A 21,600-nucleotide genomic window follows, 5' to 3' on the forward strand; every position below is an offset into this window, starting at 1 on the left:
AATTGCCTGCTTAATCATTTTGGACCTTGGAAACTGGAAGTTTTCCTGGGACAGTGAGCTCTGCTTGGAAGAAGGGGTGACCGAAGTTTTACAGCCTTGCTGTACCCCTACAAATTCCAACAAGACCTCTGAGGTTAATTGGATGTTTGGGGAAAATGATTTCTCCCGTTTAAAGCAGGGACCAGTTGATTTTATTCCCTTAGTCAGATGTAACCAAATTTCAAAAATCAGGCTTACAGTCTCTTTTTCTTATATCAAACTCACATAGTCCTTGGTATATTTAGGAAACTCAGCAGGAAATAGGACCACGCACATTGTATGCTAAACTCTGTATTTCTCAAGGATATGTTTGGTGCTTATTTATGCAGACTCTGTAAGAATATGTAAGCTGGTAAAAGGAGTTGCTTCTGAGACAGGAAACCAGGGATAGGGGGCCAGGGTGCAGCATTCCTTGTCACTGCTTATTCCTTGGTACTGCTTACAGATTTAGCCCTGTTCATGTACTACTTGAACAAAGAAGCAATGTAAGGGAAAACAAAGCAAAACAAACAAAAATGGTCACCATGGATACAGGTAAAATGGTGCCTCTCTGCTGGACTCCTCTGCAAGTCTTTAGTTGTAGAAAGATAACAAAATCCTCCAGTCCCTGCCAGCCAGCTGGGCGTTTGTCCTACCACATTCCCCAAGGAGCCCAAATAGTGGCTTTGGTGACGAATACAACGTGGTGAATGTCACAATAGGGGTATGGCATATGTTTGGGTGGGGCCAGGGGCTCTTAGCTCAGGCTTTGGGATGGGCTGAGCCGAAGTCCAGAAGAAGGGAGAATTTGGGGGCACTTGGGGAAGGGGCCATTCTGCTGGGCATAAAGTGCACTGTGGGACAAAGGTAAGGCTGACATGACAGGCCAGGTAACAGAGACCTGGGTGGGTGCCTAAACACCTAAACTCCAGGTGGTGACAGAAGCTCCTGAAGGATTTAAAAGCAGGGGGTGGGAATGGGGTAGGCTGTGGTCAGATTGGAATTTCAAAGGATGACACTGGTGCTTACTGGGCTGGCTGGGTTGGAGGACAATTTGGAGGCAGGGAGACTGGTGGGAATGGTCTTTATTCTTTGTCCCTGCCAGATGTGATGGTGACGTGGCCTCACACAGGAGGGCCATGTTTCTAAAACAGTTCATTGCCCAAATCATGGGGTGTAGTTGAGGCCTTGGTATTGTTGGCATTTCTGGTCATTTCTGGCGGAACAGGACACCCTCAGGGAGATGGAAAGCCACTGTTCCTCCTCCTGCGGCCTCTCTCGGCAGGTTGAGCAGTGGCAGTGACAGCTAATGGGGCTCCAGCTCAGGATGTGAAGGTCCCCAATTTCCTTTCAGGCAATGCCAGGGAGGTTTGAGACTAAACGAGAAAATGGAAGATATTCCTCCCAATTTGGCTCAAGCAGGATTAGATTCAAGTTGAAAAAGGAAAGCGGCTGGGCCAGGCTTGTTTCCCGAGCGCCAGGAACAGTTCATACCTGTTGGAGCTGCTTTATTTAGAGGCAAGAAATGGTTAATCAGGTGGCACCTTTATATGTAGGTGCGACTGGCTTTTTTTTTCTTCTTTGAAGAGAAAGTTTTTTTGCTGTTGGTTAAGAACCTTGAAGATTGAAGCTTAAATTCAACTGGAAAGTGGTCGCTGACATCCAAGGCCTGCAAAGAGAAAAGGGAAATAGCTTTGGGAATTAGGAGACACTCTCATTTTAGTGATGAACAAATTCAGGCTCAGGGAGGCCCAGGACGAAGTGCCCAAGCCACCCAGCAAAGTATGCACTGGAGCATTGTCCCTGGACAAGTTCAATCAGAAATTTGGGCAGGTCCTCAAGTTACAGAATCATAGGCTTTGAGACTCGAGGTCCAGTGGCCCAGCGTCTTATCTCCAGTGGTGGCCTGAACCCCTACTCAGTGACACCAACCCATCTTCCCAGGGCGGTGGCACAAAAAGACAAGATGACAGCCATACCTCCTCTTCAGTCAGCCTGTAAGCTTTCTGGAAGTCAAAGGTGCTGTTTGATTTGGGAACGACAGAGCTGACAATCTCTTGTCCTCTAAGCACAATCCTGGGGGAGAGGGAAGATAGTCACGTTAATCCACCCTGTTGATTTCTGAGATCAATCCAGGCTTCCTGTTTGAATGGACTAAGCAACCTGGCCCTTTCATGTGGTGTTCAGGAGTCCAGGCCTGGTTTTAGCTTGTGTTAGGGCTCAGGGAAGGCCACCCCAAAATATGCCATAATGGCATATTGATTATTTTGAATTAAAGTTACTTAAAATGAACAGCCAATGCAGGAGGAACACTCTGACCTTTCTTTCTGGCTCCCTGAAAGCAGGAAATAGATCTTCCCTGTGAAAGGTGCAGTCACCCTGCCTTTGGAGGTAGAAGAAAGGGCAGATACCCTTATCTCCAAAGATAGGGAATTCAGGGCAAGAAGCCTGTATACACAAACCTTGTTACCTCTTTAATTTACTACCCCAAGCCCAGATTCTGTTTAGATTCTTCACTAATTGAGGGCCCCAAACCTGAGTTCCTTTTCCTGTCAGTTGTTCACAAATTTATTGTTTCTTCACCTAAAAAGTATAAAAGCTGCCAACTTTGAACACTTCTTAGGTTCCATTTCTGTGAGACCTCCATGTGCACAAATTAAGATTTGTTTCTTTTTCTCCTGTTAATCAGTCTGTGTCAATTTTATGATTAGTCCAGCCACAAGAACTCAAGAGGGGTTGGGGGAAGTTTTTCCTCCCCCTGACAGTGTGAGCCTCAGGACAGTGCCTACCACTGGGAAACAGGCTCAGCCCTGCTGTGGCCTGTGGCACCAGGACAGTGTCCTCTGGTAGGTAGCCCTCGCAGTAGAAGAGACATGGACATCACAGCAGATAGCAGTGGCTTGTGTACTAAAAATATGGTTCCATTTGCAGTTATTTTCACTTTTTCTGATTCAGTTATGGAGAAAGGTTCTGGTTTATCTTTAATGCCTCCCTAAGCTCCCATTTTGACCGAGAAAGAGCATTCTGCAGGCAAGAGAATTAAGGCACAACTTCACATTGTTCAGTTTTCACTGGGTTTATTTTTACCATTGTTTTTGATTTATGGCAAATAATGCTGTTTTCTTATTTTCTTACCTTAGTATTGTGAGATTTTCTTTAAAAATTAATTTATATCAGAAATGGATGGATTTAAAGACAAATATAGAGAAAAACCGTAGTCCAGTTGCTTTGCAGCAGTGACAAAAAATGGGAACATGGTGGTTAAATGAGTTTGGGAAACGGACTCAATGTATCCCAAGTGTGAGGTGCAATTGGGTCTACATGGCCCCAACCGACTGGCCAAAGAATGGCGACATGAGACAGACTGCTAGCTCGTGACCATCCACTGAGCTTTCCCTGATTCCAGCCGGCTGATTTGGTTTCCTTTGTTTGCCACCAACGCCACCTGGTTAACTTTGAACTCAACTCCATAAGTAAACTCTTCACATTCAGTTGGAGATTTCAGTTGAAGCCGTCCTTTCAGACCCAGAGAGTCAAGAACAGCATAGTTAGGGCTTCCCCATTTCAGACTTCTAGTTATGTGTGTGGGCAAGTCTCCTGACCACACTCAGCTCCCCCAGCACTCAGCACATGGAAGTTGTGCAATAAATATTTGCACATAGAACAAAGACTGGAATTAAGACCATTTTATCTTACTCCCCCTATTAAATGTTTATATGCTTTTTTATAGACCATAAAAGATACATGATGTTATGGAAAACATAGAAAATTCAGAGCAAGAAAATAAGAAATGTCAAAAAAGAACACTGTGATCCCGCCATCCTTTGGCGTGCAAGTGTGGAAAACCAAGGTCCCTTTAGTAAACACCTTTTTTAACCTATTGCCCCACTCCACCTAATCCATCTTTCTCTGTAAGTCACTGTTCTGCTCCATTACTTTTGATCACATCCCTCTCCTTTGCCAAGAATGAAGAATGGAGCTGCAGAAGGGACTTGCCCTGCCCAAGGCCACACAGCTGGCATGTGCAAGTGGGTGAGCGGCCATCTCCAGCCAGCTTTGCTACAGCCCCTCAAAATGGGAGGGAAGGGGCAGGCACCTGGGAAGCTCAGTCTCCTGTAACTTCCCACCTTGATTCTGCTTTCCCTGGTACTAGGGCTATTTCCACTTTGGGGAGTGATGATGTCTGCAAAGGACGCCCCAGCCCTGAAAGCTCCACAAGGAACAAAGGAGGTCATGGGATGGAAATGAAAATCAGAACTCAAAACTAGAGAAATGAGAACTGTCCTCTTGCAGATGGCAATCTCACGCTTCCTCGGCAGCAGGCTGAGCTTGAGGATCAGTGGCTACTCGTGGAAACAGAGCTCCTAGGAACTTCCCTGCCTGTGGTCTCCTCTGTGGCTGTGCAAATCGTGAACATTCACATGCTTTAGTTCCCCCCAGCCCCTCCCTCCTGACTTAAGGAGCAAAATTGAAAGCTGATTGAAAACCCCCAGAGAGATTTCACAAATACCAGAGAACACTATTATTTGAATGTAAATATTTGCATTTAGAAATGTGTAGCAAAAGCACTAGAAGTGTAAATTTCTCTGCACTAACTGGTCTCATTTTTAGACTCTTACCCTGAGGAAATCATAAATATACGCCCAAAGTCCATGCTTAGAATGTTTGTTTCAGCAGTGCTTTTAATAGCAAACCCTTGATAATAACCTAATGCCCAGAGATAGGGGATTGAATGAGTAAATAATAGTATGACTTTGTGATGGACTCAAGAGCCATTGAATGTACTGAGCACTTACGTAAGGCAGACATTGTGTTAGAAGTTATACGTGTTACTTTAGTTCTCGTCGTTTACCCAAAAGTGAGGCACTATTACAGTCTATCTTTTACAAGGAAGGAAACAGATGCAGAGAGCTTAAGTCTCTTGGCCCCCGACATATTAAGTGGTAGGATCTGAATCCAGGCCTGTCTGACACCAAAGCCTGCACTTGCTACCGCTGAGCTACAGTGCTCAGGGCCACCTATATGGCCATGCAGTTTGTATGTTGCACAAAGTACCCAGTGGAGGGGCCTAAATTCTAATTGGCTCAGTTCTCCAAGTCAAGAGCTTCATGTGCCCAGAGGGAGCCGCCTGTTCTAATGCACGCCAAGCACTATATGGGCCAACAGTGATCTGGCAGATGCTTCCTACCTGTCATATGCACAGTTTGTGCTCTTCTTGACCGTGGTGTCCTCTTGGTCCCCAATCAGCCAAATGAACCTGGGGTCAGTCCTTAGCCGGATGTTCTTCCAGGCTTTCTTGGGGATGTAGCTGCAGCCAGCATTGAAGTCACCCATGAAAATGAAATTCTGAAGGACAAGATTCAAAACCATCACCTGTAGGCATTGCTGTCTAATGCTTTGACTCAGAACTGCCAGCAATGACTCCACTTCCCACATCCAGTAAACAGTGGGTTCTGTTGTGGGCTGAATTCTGTTCCCCCAAATTCATACGTTCTAACCCCCCAGCACCTCAGAATGTGACTGTATTTGCAGATGACCTTTAAAGAGCTGATTCAGGTAAAATGAGGTTAAATGGTTGGCCTCTAATCCCATGTGCCACGTGTCCTCATAAAAAGATATTAGGACACAGACACACACACAGGGAAGACCAAGGAGAGGGGCCTCAGAAGAACCAAACCCTGCTGCCACCTTCATCTCAAACATCCAGCCTCCAGAACCGTGAGGATATAAATTTCTGCTGTTTAAGCCACCTTGTTTTTAGTACTTTGTTAAGGCAGCCCTATCAAACAGGGTCCTAGTTTCTTTTTGCTTTTTAAAAGAAGAGGTCACAGTTCAAAATTGAGTCACAGTTCTGATGAATATTTGGCAGGTGAGTATGACAAGGAAGGATGTTTTTAATGGGAAGTAGGGTGTTTGCCGTGGCTGCTCCTTCCTGTCCTTAGTCACCAAGTCTCTCTAATTCGGCACGCCAATTTAGGTGGGGATAAAAGAGTCTGGCTGATTTATTCCCTCACATCTTTTGTCTCTGGCTTAAACTACTGTAGGGGATAAACGTGTGAATGAGTCAACAACTTTTGTTTCCAAGCAGGAAAAATGAACTCGGGTGGTGTATTTGACTTCTTTGACACTGCTCTTTTTCTCCTGTTGTGTTGAAGTTGGGAACTTACTCCCATGGAAAGTTTGCCTATTGTGGAAGTGGGAAGAGTCTTAACAGGAGGGGGTGACAGAGTGAGCTGTCCACCATCAGAACCGGTCTTAGAAGTGTTTTTCCCTGCAGGGCTCTTGGAACAGAATTGTAATATTCCTCAGTCTGGAGGAAACACAGATTTCCTGGTTTGTGCTATTGTTTGGGGCTGTTGCTGACTTTAGAGTTTTCTTCAAAAACATTTTACTTTGACCTTGGGTATCATGGTTTTCCCTGAGATTGCTGGACACGGTTGAGGACAGGATGTCATCCTTAACCCGAGTATCCACCAGCTTCTATTAATAAAGTCGTGGTTCATGGAGCATTCACAGTGTACCAGGCCCAGCATTAAGTATTTTTATAAAGTTTAATTTAAATCTCACAATAAACACTAGGAGGTAGAAAGGACCTTTGACGCCTCTGAAAACAGGATAGAGGGATCTAGTGACCTGCTCAGGGCTACTCAGCTTGGATGTTCAAGTGGTGAAGTCAAGAGCTGAATCCCAGTCAGCCTCACTGAAGGCCCCTCAGCACAAGAATTTCCCCTCTTGTTCATTTTTGTGCCACTCATGCCCCCCTAGTACCTGGCATTTAACAAATGCTCAGTAAATTCTTGCTGAATGAATGAATGAAATTTATAGTTTTAGGAACAATGAAAAACACCCTGTGTGTGCTCCATGTCCCGGCTCTGTGTTCACACCTTACTTGACTAATATTGCACTTTGAGCAGCAGAACTGAGGAGGAGGAAGGGAGATCACTGGAGTCATATCTCAAAAGGAGAGAGAGGAATGAGGAAGAGCCCTCTGGAGCACTTCTGTTTTACCAGGAGCTTTCCCAGACCCTCACAGCCACAGGAGGTAGCACTCCTGTTTTCCAGATGAGGAAATAGTTGATGCCAAGAGAGATGGTGGATGTATTCCCCTTCTGTGAGAGTAGCACCCTCATTTCTTTGGAAAACTATCTCCCTCCTCCACTTTAGTCCATGAGGTTGGGGTGGAACTGACAGAGACTTAACCAGTCAGAGCATCTCAACCAGCTGATCACAGTGCTTGGTTCAGGGATGGACATATGACCCAATCAGAGCCAACCCCAGGGTATTTATGGCATTGTGGAAAAGAAAACTTGTCACTTGGTCTGGAAGCTGCTGGTAGCTATCTTGCCATCCCAAAGGTAGAAGCAGCCTGAGAAAGGAGTCCACTCAGAGGAAAGGAGGGTCAAGAGATGGAGAGAGAGAGAGAGAGACAAGATAAGCCCAGATTACTTTACCTGAGCTCTGGATCCAGCTGTGCCTGAACCAGTACATTACTCTTCCCTTTCATGAGCTAGTTGGAGATTCTGTCACTTGAAACTTAAAGACTCCTGACCTCTCTGTCTCACTGTTCTCAACTTCAAAGTAGAATGATCAAAGTAGTTCTCTCAAGGGGTTCTTGGGAGGATGAAATAAACTTGTCCATGTCTAGCCTCAGCATGGTGCCCAGTACCAGCTATTCATTTGCTCAGTGAATTTTGGCCACCATTATTAGTGGAGCAGTGTAGGAGTTCCCAAGACCCACATGGGCGGTACCCAGGCAGATTAGCAAAGAGGATATTTAGGGCCGAGGAAAGGCCTAAAATGAAGCTGTAAAGTGGTGGTGATCTGTGCCTGACCTCCCTTCGGAGTCGCTCGTCCTTCTCAGGGTCCCTCTCAGGGGCCAGATTCTGCCCCCACTAGCTGGGAATTCAGCAGAAACAGAGGGTCATTACCTCCGCCTTCCAGTGACGTTTCACATCCATATAGACATCGGCCAGTTCATCAATCTCCTTAACGGATGTCTCAGGGGTGGTGTGCAAGGGGACAATCACGAAGTCCTTGACAGCTGAGGAACAGGAAAGAGGCAGAGGTCACACATTTCCTCTGTTGAGGTTCCATAAACATTGCTTGAGGGGAACAAGGCTGTCTCCTTAGAAGGCATGGACTGTGTCATCTCGGACCCCCTCATTAGTGGGGGGCCTAGCCAGTGGCTGAGATTTGAATGATCTTGGGGTCATTAGGCCGCTATTTCCAGCACACGAAAGCCTCTTTTCTCCCACTCGCCCTTCATGGCTAAGAGAAAGCTAGTAGCCAGTGTTCCTTGCTGGCATTGGGGGTGTTTTTATTTTCTCATTAAAAAAAACCCTGTATTTTCTATTTTTGAAAATAATAAGCCTGTTTGGCATATGTGCTAAGAAAAAAAGTTTTTTCTAATTAAAAAAAAAATTGAGCCTTGTCAGTTTATACTCCTTTTGTAATCTGGGAAAAAAAAAAACTGAAAAAGTCATTTAAAAAAGAAAGTGGTTCTTTGTAGAGTGTCTGAAAACCTCCCCCATCAGGAGGGGCTGAGAGAGCCTGAGCGAGGGGATGTGGGAGAGTCTGGCGTTCTGAATGCCTCCTCCTCGGGCTTTCCCTCATTCTGGGCCTGGGTCCCCACCCCTACTCAGCAGCTGGGGGCTGTTGGGTGGTCACTTCTCAGTCCCACAGTGGGGACTGGCAGCCTGTCTCCAGGACCCCACCCTGGTTCAGCAGCCCGTCTCTCACTTTCCCCCTCACTCCTCTCCACTCCCGAACCTCTTTTTGGTCCCCTAAATACCCCAACTCCTTTCCCACCTCTGAGATGTGTGTTCATTGTGCCCTCCCTCTGGAATGCCCTTCCCCCAACCGTCTGTGACTGACTTCCTCAGGTTTCAGCCCACTGTCACTTCCAAGGAACCATCTCTGGTGGCCCATCTAAGGTGGGCCCCTTATCCAACTATCCAGTGAACCCTGCTTACGGCTTTCACGCTCTGAAACTACCTGCTTTACTTCTTTGTTTGGCTCACCTGAACCTAAGCTCTATGAGGGCAGGCTTGTCTGTCTTGTTCACCCTCTTGGCTCTAGTACCTAGCACCACATTGGCGGTGCTCAGAAATGTTTGTTGATTGAATACATGAATGAAGGAAGGAAGGAAAGAAAAGATGGATGAATGGCTATCCCTTCATCTTTAATCCCAAACAGAGAGGACATAAAGAGCTTTCCTTATACGAGAGAGGACTCCAAATGAGGCACAGCTGGGGTGCCATCCCAGTGGGGTGGCTGTGGGAGCAGGCAGGGAAGGGGGAAAGCTCCCAGTAAACAGGTTTGTTCAGCAGTTCACTGAGCCTGAAGGCTCCTTGGAGAAGAGATAATCATTTAGGGGAGAGGGGACTCTCCTAACACTGCCCACGTCAGCCAAATGTGAATCGTATGCATGACAAAGATTGCTGAACATGGTCTCTGAAAGGCATTTCTTGTCCTCGGTAGCCCCCAGTCCTTCTTGTTTTTTATTTCCTACTGGGACTTTCCCACCATTCTCCCATGTTTGTTTTTCTGAAATACTCTGCCCCTCAGCTAATTAGACTTCTGCAGAAATAGTTAACTTCTTAGTTCAAGATATTAATATTTGTGTAGTATAGATGTAACTGTTCTTACATACAGCTCTGCATACATTCATTTGGTAATTATCTGTCTCTCCTACTACAATGTAGCTTCACAAGGGTAGGGACCTTGTCTCTCTCATCTCATGCCCAGAGCCTGGCATGTAGTGGGTACTGAAAAAGCATTTGATTCTATATAGTTCCAATCTACAAGTCAAATTAATCCTTGACTTTCATTGAGTATTTCATGGTGGTTAAGAGTGTGGGCTCCCGAGATGGCAGCTTGGGTTACAGCCCCGGCTCATCCACTTCAGTAGTTGATGAACTTGGATAAGTGACTCCACCTTTTTGAACCTCAATTTCCTCCAGTGTAAACTGGACATAATCCTAGTTCCTACCTTGTAGGGTGTTGCAGAGATTATAGGAACCTGGCACTAATCAGGGATCAATAATTGTTAGTGATTGATACAAGCACTATTGTTGTCAGAGCTCAGGGTGCAATTGTTTGGATTTTTTCCTCTACCCTCAGTCTGTGGAGAAACTTGCTCTGTGGTTACTGGAGGGAGAGTGCGACTCTGGGTTGGGGGTTCACCTTTGCTGGCCATTGCTCGGGTTTTTCAAATAAAGGAATAGCTGTACTTGATTAGGACTAAAGGAGTTCTGTAAATAATTTCCATCAGCCTAAATGCTCCAAAGAGAGTAAAGTTATTGATTCCAGAAAGTGGGTTCTGGGCTGAGGAAGTCTTGAGTCATGGCATTCTGAGAAGCCAGTCTGGTGTCATCAAACTATACTTGCATCCTCTTCATTCAAATAGTATGTTTTTTCAAGCCTAGTTCCTCTCTACAGATGCTGCATAAACCCCGGGATCACAACTCACACACAGGGCGGCTGCCCATTCATAGAATCGCTGGGGAGATGATGGGTGCGAGGGGTCTGTGGATCTCACCAGTATAAGGTGACTGGAACCAGACCACAAAGGGCTCCCTGGAAAATACATCTGTGTCTCCATCCTGATAGTCGTGGTAGAGGTAGCTGTCCTTCACAGACACTAGCTTTTCCCTAGAAGAAAAAAAGGAAGCCCTCTCAGATGAGTTGGCTTTCTTCTTACTTCTTCCAAGAAGCTGAGATGTAGGGTCCCACAGCTTTGTTGGCCTCCTGTGCAGGCTCAAGGCTGAAAGGGGTCTTTTGCCTGAGAACAAGGCTCAGTCAATTCTCAATGGACAGGGCCTTCCGGGAGCTGAAGGTCTGAGCAGTACTAGTTATCCGGGGAACCTCACGAGTTAAAGGTCAAACTTAAAACAGATTACTAGTAGGAAGGAAACAAGAATATGAAGTCCCAGAGCCCGCCACGCTGGGCAACTTAGGTTTCCATCCCTGGCCAGGTCTTGACCATCCATGAAGAATAGGAAACTCTTGACCTTCCTGACCAGGTGGTCACTAAGTCAGCCAACAGAGTTGTTTTAAAGCTTTCATGCTTTGCATCAGCCCCAATTTTGACAGCAATTATTTTGATCAATATTGGGAACCGGTTAGAGATCCAGATTTGGTTTTAAAGAAAAGATACACATTTTGATTCTATTCACAGTCGTAACTGATAAGTGAGCCATTTTCTAGGAAGCATAATTTATACTTACTTGTAGAGAAAGGCATATTGTTCTTTATATGTATTTCTTCCAAGCCGAGAGCTAATCACATAGTTGTACGTTATGCCTCTTCTTGAATTTCTAGGAAACATAAAGATTTGACATTGCATCTTAAGAGTAAACATTCCTCTACTGCATAGTTTCCTCTCCTTCCAGTCCGCCTCCATATCTCCAATGGCATCATGTCAAAGGGCTACTGTTCATCATAACCTTTGAGTCTTATAAGAAGGGCCACCATTGACTGGGAATGTGATATCTGGCAGGATTTTTACAGCCATTATTTCTTATCTTTATAAGGTGAGTACTAGTGTTACCCACTCTTTAGAGTTTGCAAGTACAAAGCTGGGATTTGAACTCAGACCCTACTCATCCCCCAAACACACCTGCATTGGCTTGCTTTTATGGGAGACCATTGAAACCGTAAAAGATTCAGGCCACAATCAGCCTCAAACCCCATTCTGGCCCATGGCTGGGCTGCACGTCATACTTCCTGGTGGAGTAAACCTCATCAGGTCACCCTGTCCCCGCACCACTGCTGAGCGTTTATCATGTGCAGGATTCCTTGTTACGTTTTTGTTGCGCATTCTGTCTTGCTCCAAAAATCCCCAGGCATTTTCTCATGAGCCGTGAAACTGTGTTTCCAAATCAGCTATTGTTTCTGTCCTGGGGGCTGAGGACACAGCCATGAAGTTCCACTAATCCTACTCCTCACCTTTATCAAAGAAACTTGACTCTCAGGTGTGTTAGCCAAACCTGCTGAGTACTCCATCCTGGGCAGAGCCTGACGTGGTTTTACCATGCTGCCTATGAAAAGATCTGGGGCATGACTAAGCTATGGCATATTCTCAGGTTCAGTTGGAAAAAAGCAGAGGGGGTCTTTAGCGGCCAACTTAGACCCTACGGAAATTCCTGGAAATGTATATTCTAAGGCAGATCAGGCCACGGGGCCCCAGGAGTGGGAACTTCTTCTGGGCTTCTAATTTGGGAAGGCTGGCCCTGTTTTGAATCTAGCCTGCCAAATCCTGTGTTGGCAAACTGCTTGCAGTGACTCAGCTGTGAGGTGACTAAGGCCCCTCCTGGCTTACAGAGAATTAGGGCACAAACAGGCCTGGCTCAGCCTGGAGTCCATGGACAGTCTAGGGAGATTGGAGAGAACCAAGACCACTCTGGGTAGGAGGACTTAAACCAGACCAACTGTGGGCAAGTGCCTGGAGCCTCCCTGTCCTCTCAGTCCCCCACACTTCTGAAAACTGGCTGGGGCCACTCCAAGGAAGGCTGAGGAGGCTCAGAATAGACCACTGGCTTTGGAGTCAGACACAACCCAGGTGCAAAGGTAGGTTTGGCCATTTACTGGCTGGGTGACCTTAGGCAGATTCCCTCTCTCTGTGCCTCAGTTCCATCCGCTATAAAAGAGGCAATAATGGTACCTACTCTACAGGGTTGTTGTGAGGAGTAAATGAATGACTCATGTAAATTGATTAACAGGATGCCTGGCATCTATGGTATAGTTAGGGTGTCAACAGTAGCTGTTACTGTGGCCCTCTGGACCATCACCTCCATTACAGTTCCCTTTCTTTTACTAGTAATGGACATCCCCAGCACTCAGTGACCACTATACATGCCTGGCACAGCTCAACCACTTACGTGCACAATTTAATTTAATTATCACCACACCCCAGGAAGATGGGTTCTATTATTAGCTCCATTTATAGACAGCAAATGAGGTACAAAGAGATTCAGTAACTTGCCCAAGGTCATGGCAGAGCCAAAATCCAAACCCAGATAATCTGAGCTGAGCATTGGTGCCTATCCCCTGGGCTGCACTCCCTCTGTCACTGTGGAGAGCAGACCCAGAAACAGAAGACCTGCAAGGCTAAAAAGGGGACGCTCAGCTGCCAGCCCGCATTTTCAGATGAGCAACTGAGACCCAGAGAGGGGTGGTGGGGTCGGCTCAAGGGACTCTCTGTGCAAAGGAGAGCTCCAAGGCTGTTCCACCCAGGCCTAAGAAGGCTGGATTGACCATTTATTTCTAAAAAACAACAGGAGTTTTCCTATTTATAGAAGTGTAATAATGGCCAGATATCACTGTTTATTCAGTCTGAATGGGAGATACATAGCTGTTTGTTACCATTTCCTCTGTGCTTTTAAGTTTGTTTAAAATATTTCATGAGAAAAGGGAAGAGGAAATGTAATATCCTTGTTGTAGAAAATTTGGAAAATACAGAAAAAATGTAGAAGAAATCACATAAAATTCCTTGTAAATTTGTACTCTGATGTAGCCACTTTCCACATTTTGGTTCACTGCCTTTGAATGTTTTATGCTTTTTGTTTCGGTTTGCTTTTCTACATAATTGCATTCTTTGGTACATATTGTATACTCTATTGTTTAATTTTATATCTATGAAAGAAAGTTTACATTAGAAGTTTTTAAAAATTAGGGTGCCTCAGAATCAGTAGACAGGGACCCCAAATTTGCATTTTTAACTCACTCTGGGGTGATTATTCTTTGAGATAGACTAGAAATCATAAATGTAACCTGATATAATTTTAAACTATTTTGAGGACATGAATTTAAAATTTTCAATTTGTAAAATCAATTCAGACTTTTTGTAAAGTATTCAGATCATACAGAGTATATAAAATAAAAAGCAAACGTTCCCCATTTCTTCACAACCCCTTCCGCAGTGGTCCTCCTCTCATACCCAACCCCACCCCGCAGAAGTAACCACTGTTAACAGTTTGAGCACATCCTTCCTGTCTTTCTTTTATACCCACGCAAACGCAAGTACGCCCTTATTCCTATGTAATGTAGTGTGATCACTGAAATGGGCTCTTTTACCTACAGTTTTGAACTTGTGTATTTCGATACACTGCAGCCGTCTCTCCATGCTGGAATATTTAGCTCTAACCTATTCTGTAGTAAATAGGACTACAGTAGTAGTTAATGGCTACGTAATATTCCATCCTTTGGGTATATCATGATTTCACTCAGTCTTTTCTTGGTAACAGTACTTCTCAGCTTAGCTTCTAGTCTGTTTCTTTCATTTCTCTCTGTCCTGACTCCTCACCTGTTTCCCCTCTTTCACTTTATCATATTGAAACCAGCTGGTTGAAAGTTCTTGGGACCATGGTTAATAGAGTCAGAAGTCTGGCGGTGTTGTCCACGTGACCCGGTGGTCTGGGCCAGTGCTAGCTCGCACACTAGTTTCAGTTCCCTGGGAGTTTTTGGATGCCCCTGCTCTTGGCTGTGAGCCGGCAGCGGGTCCAGGCCCCGTCCTTACCCGTTCAGCCTCTCCTTCAGCTCGGGGCAGATCCTGTTGTTGTTGTCCTTGATTTCCATCAGGAGCATGATGTCACAGCGTTTGATGACCTGCAGAGAGGGAGTTCCCGGCCATGTGAGGCCACTCACTACAAATAATGAAACCTTTATTGGGCACTTACCATGTTTTAAGTTGGATGCTTTGTTAAAGTAATTAATTTCTTTGAAACAAATGATGGACTCCCTGAGGTAATTACTACTGTTGTGTCCATTTTAAAGACAAAGAGCCTGAGGTTCTGAGATACTATTTAATATCACCCAGCTAAATGGTCCAGGCAGAATGTGACCTTGGCAACCCAGGTCCAGAGCCCACTGTCACAACCTCTTGGTTTTGGTTGAATAATTACATAATAATAATAATAATAAATTTTTACGAAGTCCTTAGTAAGTGAAAAGTATCAGGCTGGATACTGCAGAAAAAAAGAGGTATAATTATGATGATAATTGTAAGAGCTAACATTTGTTGTGAGTCTACTCTAAGCCTCATCAACCCTATGAGACTATGATTTTTAGTCCATTAAGCGTAGAAGGAAACCAAGCTTGGAGTGATTGAGTAACTAGTTTAAAGTCACATTGCCGATATAGGTGGTAGAGCCAGGACTTGAACTGAGGTATACTGGGCTGCACCAGGCTAAACTGTTAAACTACGGTCCGGCCCTCAAAGAATCACTATCAGTGAGAGAGCTGAGTGGGAAGAGCTAGCTACAATAAAAGGCAAATAAAATTTGTGCTGAATAAAAGCCAGAGCTGTGGGTGTGTTGAGGAATAATTGATTACATCAGCCCTGAGAATCAGGAAAGTCTCCACAGAGAACAGGCCCTGAGAGGTGAGAAGGAGCTCAGTGGGTAAAGGATGCAGGAGAGTCTCCTTCAGGATGAGCAGTAACCTGGAGTCCAGGGTGCAGACCAAGCCGACGCCCACTGGAGACAACAGGGATCTTTCTGTGTAGTGGGTTTCGGTGGGCTTAGTGCCAAGGAATTTGTCGGTCAAGGTTAATTTATCTTCTCACATAGCCTCTAAAGATGTGGAGAGGAGGACTATGCTACTGGTCTTTTTTCCAGAACACATACACATTCCAGTTTCCTCTCCAAGGAGGGCTTTGTGGAGAGAGCCACCAGCACTGGCTTGTACAGCCTTTAAGAAGTCCTGGGGGCTGGGGATGCACCTGTGTAGTGTCGGAGGAGGAAGACTGTCTGAGTCTGGATCTTTCTATCAGTCGGCTTACAATTGATGGGTCTGCTGCTCACCCGGCCAGCCTGCTGATTTGGTCACTTACCACTGTCAGACCTGTCTGGAAGGCATTTTAGAATATGAATCAAAAGCCTTTAAAAATGCATTTATCCTTTGGTCTAATTTTCCCACTTTTAGGAATGTCTTCCGTTGTAAAAGGGTACCTATTACTTGGCACCTTGGTTTCCTCATCTGTGAATTAGGATAATGATTCCCTCACAGTGTTGCTGGAGAACAAATGGATACTTCGTGCCAGCCATATAGGAGGCGCACAACAAATTACTATTAGTAGTAGTAGTAGTAGTAGTAGTACTTGTATAGATCAAAGAGGAAGATGCATTACAACAAAAACATTGGAAACAATGTAAGCGTCCCCAAAGAGGAAAACATTCAATGAAACATGTTGCAAACACAGAGTAAAGCATTATCCAGCATTAAAAGTCATGTTTTAAAAGAATATTAAAAACACGTGAAATACTTCTCATATAAAAACAGAATGCAAAACTGGGTATGGGTGTCTCCATGCTGCAAAACAGATGTAGATTTATGTATTTATTTTTGCATAGAAAAATGCCCATAACAAAGTTACCCAAATGTGAACAACTGTTATCTTCAAGTGATAGGATACTTATTTATGTTTCTGTATTTTCATGATAGTCCATAATGACTATTTTAATTTAATAAAATTAATTTATAAATTATAAGTTTATAATTGAAAAATTATACCTCTGTAATTAAAAAATTTAAGGTGTCATTTTAAAAAAGAAAACTGCTTGATGAGGAAGAAATTGTGGGTGAGGAGATGATGGCCAATATTTAAGACATGGCAGGGATGATCATAGTTTATTTAACACAATTTAATTGAGTTGTCTTATATAAAGTGCCCGGTCAACACAGTGTCTAGCAGTGCGGGCTTAGTGGAAACTTCATAACTGTTAGCTCTTATTGTCGACCCATCACATTTTCACAATAACCCTGCGATGCCAACCAGGTTGTGTAAGGTTCATCTTACAGAAAGGCCCTGGAGGCTCAGGGAGGAGAAAGAACTTTGGGAACTGGCTCCCTGGCTGCCAGGTAGAATCTGAAGCCAGGGCTCCTGGTGTTCCCACCAGAACCTGGTGCCTCTGGGGTTTTCTAAAGTAATAACACCCAGAGTCCTGGGAAAGGTTTCGGCTCCAGTATCAAAAGTAAATTAACCTGCAGGATAAAGAGCGTCAGTTGACTCCAGAAGAATGTGAACAGAGTCCTAAGACATTGGTCATATTACCCAAGGAAAGACTTATCTAAGTGGAGAGAAAAATCAGAATTGGGAAAAATGTTTGATGGCTTGAGGTGGGGTCAGGGGAGAAGGAGGAAGAAAAGAAGAGGGGCAGGGAGAGAAAACTACCTTTGCCTAAGAGACTAACATCAGTTACATTCCTCCCAAGTTTCTTAAAGTCTGAAAGTTATAGAGAGAGCATGAGGGGTGCCCAGCGATCCTTCCGACAGGGATGGGGGCTCACCTTCACAATGACATCCATGGCGTTACAGTTTGCCTTCTTGGATTCCCCAAAGGACCTCACATTGAAGGAGCAGATCCTCAGGGCCAGGGCACTGTGGATGGAGAGGAGGAGCAGCAGCAGGGACGCCAGCAGCTGAGCCATCCTGGATGCCTCTGGCTTCAGGGCTTGGAGAGAGGACAGCAGTGTCTGGAGAGCAGGCTCCCTGCCACCTCCTCAGGAGTGGCTGACTTGTAAAGCCTGCAGATAACAGGAATGACTGGATTCCTTGTTGCTACTTTCACTTCTCTGAGGAACTGGAGATCATGGGTTTTTATTCCCGAAGGAAATGAGCTAGTTTTTTAGGAGCGCTTGTTTTTGTCACTCTGCTGAGGAAACTGGTCAGTTTAATCTAGGCACTAATCTGTGCAAAGTTGCTCTTAACCAGCCGGAAGCCAGCTGTGACATCTGGTCATCCTCCTGTGGTTGCGTACCATGTACCTTTTCCTGAAAATGGGTGAACTCGGAAGTGGTCCACCCCAGAGGGCATCTGGGGTGATGGAGCCTTCTGAAGGGAGGACAAGGAAGCAGGGGGCAGTGGGAAGTTCTGCCAAGCTTTCTGCCATCACTGGGATTTGACAGCTAGCTGTCCCTGGACACACCCAGATTCCAGCTCACTAAGTACCCTGATGGGCATAATTAAGGTCAAGTCTAGTTTGAATTACATAGTTTTTTAGGCAAGTTTTACTGTGTATAATTTAACACACGAAATACTAGCAGTGTGTTGCTAGGAAAAGCAATTGCTTGTCTGCTGATGGGTCAGTCAAATATCCGTGGACGTAAAGGGCAAAAAGGCAGTTAAGCTCCTGGAGAGAGCCATGCTTCAACCTGATATTATTTAATGTATGTTAGAGTTGTGTGGCCTTGAAAAAGGAAGGTTTTGCAAGAATTGTAGGATTTCAGTCCAAGTAAAATGGCTTTTAGAGATTTGGGTAGGAAGACAGGAAGATCTGAAAGGCAAAAGAAATTCAAAATCCAATCAAGTTATGAACCTGGGCAGGATTTGCAAACTTTGGCAAGGAAATTCTGTGAAGAGGGGAGGTAATATGAATAAGTTGAAGCCAGCGTTAGGATCTTTGGACCACCCCCTCTTGAAGTGATGGGCGTGTGGCCATAGCCACAGGGAAAAAGCGTGCAAATATCACCAGCATACATCCGTCAGCATCCTGGCAAGACTCTCTGGCTAAGCACCAGTGGCAGGCATTCTAAGGAGATGATCCCAAATAGTACATGGAAGGAGATAATGGTTTCCTGAGCTTGGGGGGATATGAATCTCCCTTCTGTCCATAGCCCAGGCCTCAAGCCTGGTTAAATCTGGTGAAAGCTGGTGGTGATTGTGTTCCCTGGTGAGTGGGTGTCTTCTAACCAGAGGAAGATTGAGAATTAAGTATAGTACACATTTTTTGTGTCTTTCAAAAAGGAATTTGTACTTATGTGGTATTTTATGACCTTGTAACATGTGACAGATTTTGGCCTGTTAAAATTGGCAATATTGCAGCTCCAACATAAAATGTACAATTGAGGGACTCTATTTAGATTTATAACTTTAAACCTCACTACATTTCTTTACTGTTCTCTAACGTTTGTAAGAATTTGGAGTCAACAATGTTTTATATGTTTATTAGATTTAGAATTATTTAGTATTAAAAGGGTGGCTTTTTTTGTTAGTTCAGACACCTGAAGAAGTTTACAAGGAAATAGGAATAATAAATTTATGAAATAAGTTTAAAATGTTTGTAAATAGGCCCATAACCCCTTAAAGGTAATTATTTAAGTTTGCTGGATGTAGGGTTGCCTGATTTAGCAAATAAAAATACACAGCACTAGGTAAATTTGATTTTAGATAATTTTAGATAATTCAAATTTAATTGGTCATCCTGTATTTTATCTGGTAATCCTAGCTGGACTTATAAAAAGAATAAGAACTTTATAACTGAACTTAAAAGCATGACATTTTCGAAGGCAATAACTACCCTGCCAGGATCCTGGGAAAGGATTTAATTCCAAGCATCAAAAATAATCTAACCTATAGAATGAAAAAGCCAATTAATGTTTTTGAATTTTTAACTTTGATGATTTGAATATTAATTTGAAAAGTAAAGGAACCTCTGAATATAGAATCAGCTCTTAAGGACTTCAAAAAAAATCATGTGAATAGACAGCAGAGATTGACCCCATTCTGTAATTAGCATACTCATTGCATGGAGCTGGACTCAAAAAAAAAAAAAGTACCTGGATTCTGAAAGTAAAATCCTCAGAGTCAAATTTAAGTGAATCTAACTAAGTGGAGAGACTTCACTGAGTGCTTTTTCTTTCATCTCACTTCAGCACTTCCCTAGGCTCTTACTGTGGTCCCTCCATTTTGCAGATGAGCAAACTGAGGCTTGTGCCCAAAGATCCATGGCTAGCATGTGGCAGAGCTGGGATTCGATCCCAGTCACTCTGACTCCAGACCAGCCTTCTCCCCCACCAAACCAGGCACACCTCAGTAAGAAACCTGGGCACAAAGAGGAGGGGGAGATAAAAGAAGACTTCCCTTTTTACTGTTTACACTTGAGTATTGTTTGATTTTTTTTAACAAAAACATATACTTGATATACTTGTTTAGTAATTAAAAAGGAAGAAGTGCTAAAAAGCTTTTATTCTTTTAGGCAGGTTAAACAATGCCCATGCCCATGCGATATGTCTTTCTGTGCCAACTGGGCCAAAGGCAGCTCTCTCCCAGCCCCAGGAGTCACTGATACTGTGGAGGAGTTGGAGCGACTAGGCTGCACTGGTGGCCCAGGGACTGCATAAACCATCTACTCCTCCTTCTGTTGGACTCCAGTGTTGGGAATTGGGAGTTTGAGATAGTCTCTTCCAGAATCCTGGAGCTTGGAAGGAAGGAGAGACACTGGCCTGACCCACACTGAATACTCTGAGGTGTCCTTCCTTCTGCCATTTAGTGACTATGAATGACATTTCCTGGGCGTATACTTCCTAACACTCCTGAAGCAAAGGGTAAATATCTTTCCTTCTTGGAGACTTACAGTGCACATTAGCATAGGAAATGTTCTGAGAAGTCCTGCCATAAAGAAAGCCACTTAGCTATGTTGAAAGTGTGTCCTGAATTTATTGCCCATGAGACCCTTTTCTTCATACAGTTCCTTTTAGTATCCTGAGCAAAACATCCACCTTGGGAACCATACTGATTGAGCAGGGACAGTCACATTCACTCAAAGCCTTAAGCTCTCATCCTTATTGGTAAGTCCCTACTGAAGAGTCCCATGCATGTCATCTGAATGGGCAGGCTTGAGAGTCAGGAGTTGAGATGCATGACCCCAGACACCATTGGCAGCCACGGCCGTTCACCACTGGCACTGGTGAGACAGGAATCAGTGAGGGCCAAGGCACGCCTCAGAATTGGAGGAAGGCAAGGTGGGGATTCCAGGGGAGTGAAAGTGCCACAGGCTGAGTTACCCAGAAGCAGCAGGAAGAAACAAGGGGCCTGTAGGAAGTTTCCCACTGTTGGCGGGGGATGAGTCGCATGACAAACAGGTGTTTCCAGTGACTGATGCCGCTCCCTATCTAGTAGGGAGTGAGCCCTGGCAGTAATCTCATAACATATGCAAATTACTCCAGTCATTAAGTTTCAAAACCAGCTTGGGATTTGAGGTAGGCAAGGAGCATTATTTAAGGTTGCGTAATTGTGACAGACCTTACCTTTGTATGATGGTTTCCAGCTGATGAAGCAGGCTCTGGTTTTGACCTCACACAGAATCTTCCACACAGTGGGGCTGTGTCTGGACCTCAAGCAGGTTGCTCTCTGAAGGTAGTCACTGCTCAGCTAGAACCTTCAAAAGCTCTTTATTTGATACAGAGACCAAACTCTTTATTGTGGCCTCCACCTACTCACCTCTTCAAGGTCACATCCGCTTCTCACCCCTTCCAACCCTCCCCACTGGCCTCCCCTCACACTGCCTGGCTTTCAGTTCCCACCTCAGGGCCTGTGCACCGCTGTTCCCTCCACCTGCAGGGCCCTTCCTCCCACCTCTGAGTCTCAGCTAAAATGCCACTCTCTTGCTGGCCCCCCTCAGCCCCTAAGGGGCTTCCCTCTTATTCTCTTTCATGGAGCCCAGGTCTTTGCTTCATGGCATGTATCACACACAATGTATTATTATCTATGAGCTGTGTGTTGTCTAATGTCTGTCCTCACCCAACTCCCCACCCCCCCAAGACAGCTCTGTGGGACAAGGTCACCTGTGTGTGTCTGTGCTGC

At 44.7% G+C, this 21,600-nt stretch overlaps 2 protein-coding genes across 2 annotated transcripts in view; one reads left to right on the plus strand and one right to left on the minus strand.

Annotated features, from left to right (window-relative positions):
- The window catches only part of ABHD6 (abhydrolase domain containing 6, acylglycerol lipase), an 83,116-nt gene that overhangs the window by 2,665 nt on the left and 58,851 nt on the right, over positions 1–21,600 (plus strand). The window lies entirely within an intron of this gene.
- Positions 1,485–21,182, minus strand: DNASE1L3 (deoxyribonuclease 1L3). Its single transcript, XM_006196445.4, has 9 exons — positions 21,045–21,182; positions 17,307–17,470; positions 14,537–14,625; positions 11,247–11,336; positions 10,559–10,671; positions 7,947–8,059; positions 5,207–5,364; positions 1,998–2,094; positions 1,485–1,687 (listed from the first exon to the last, which is right to left on the minus strand). The coding sequence occupies exons 2-9, from the start codon at positions 17,445–17,447 to the stop codon at positions 1,565–1,567; spliced, it is 924 nt and encodes a 307-aa protein (XP_006196507.1). The 5' UTR covers positions 17,448–17,470; positions 21,045–21,182; the 3' UTR covers positions 1,485–1,564.

The sequence above is a fragment of the Vicugna pacos genome, chromosome 17, assembly GCF_048564905.1.
Source record: "Vicugna pacos chromosome 17, VicPac4, whole genome shotgun sequence".
Lineage (NCBI taxonomy): Eukaryota > Metazoa > Chordata > Mammalia > Artiodactyla > Camelidae > Vicugna > Vicugna pacos.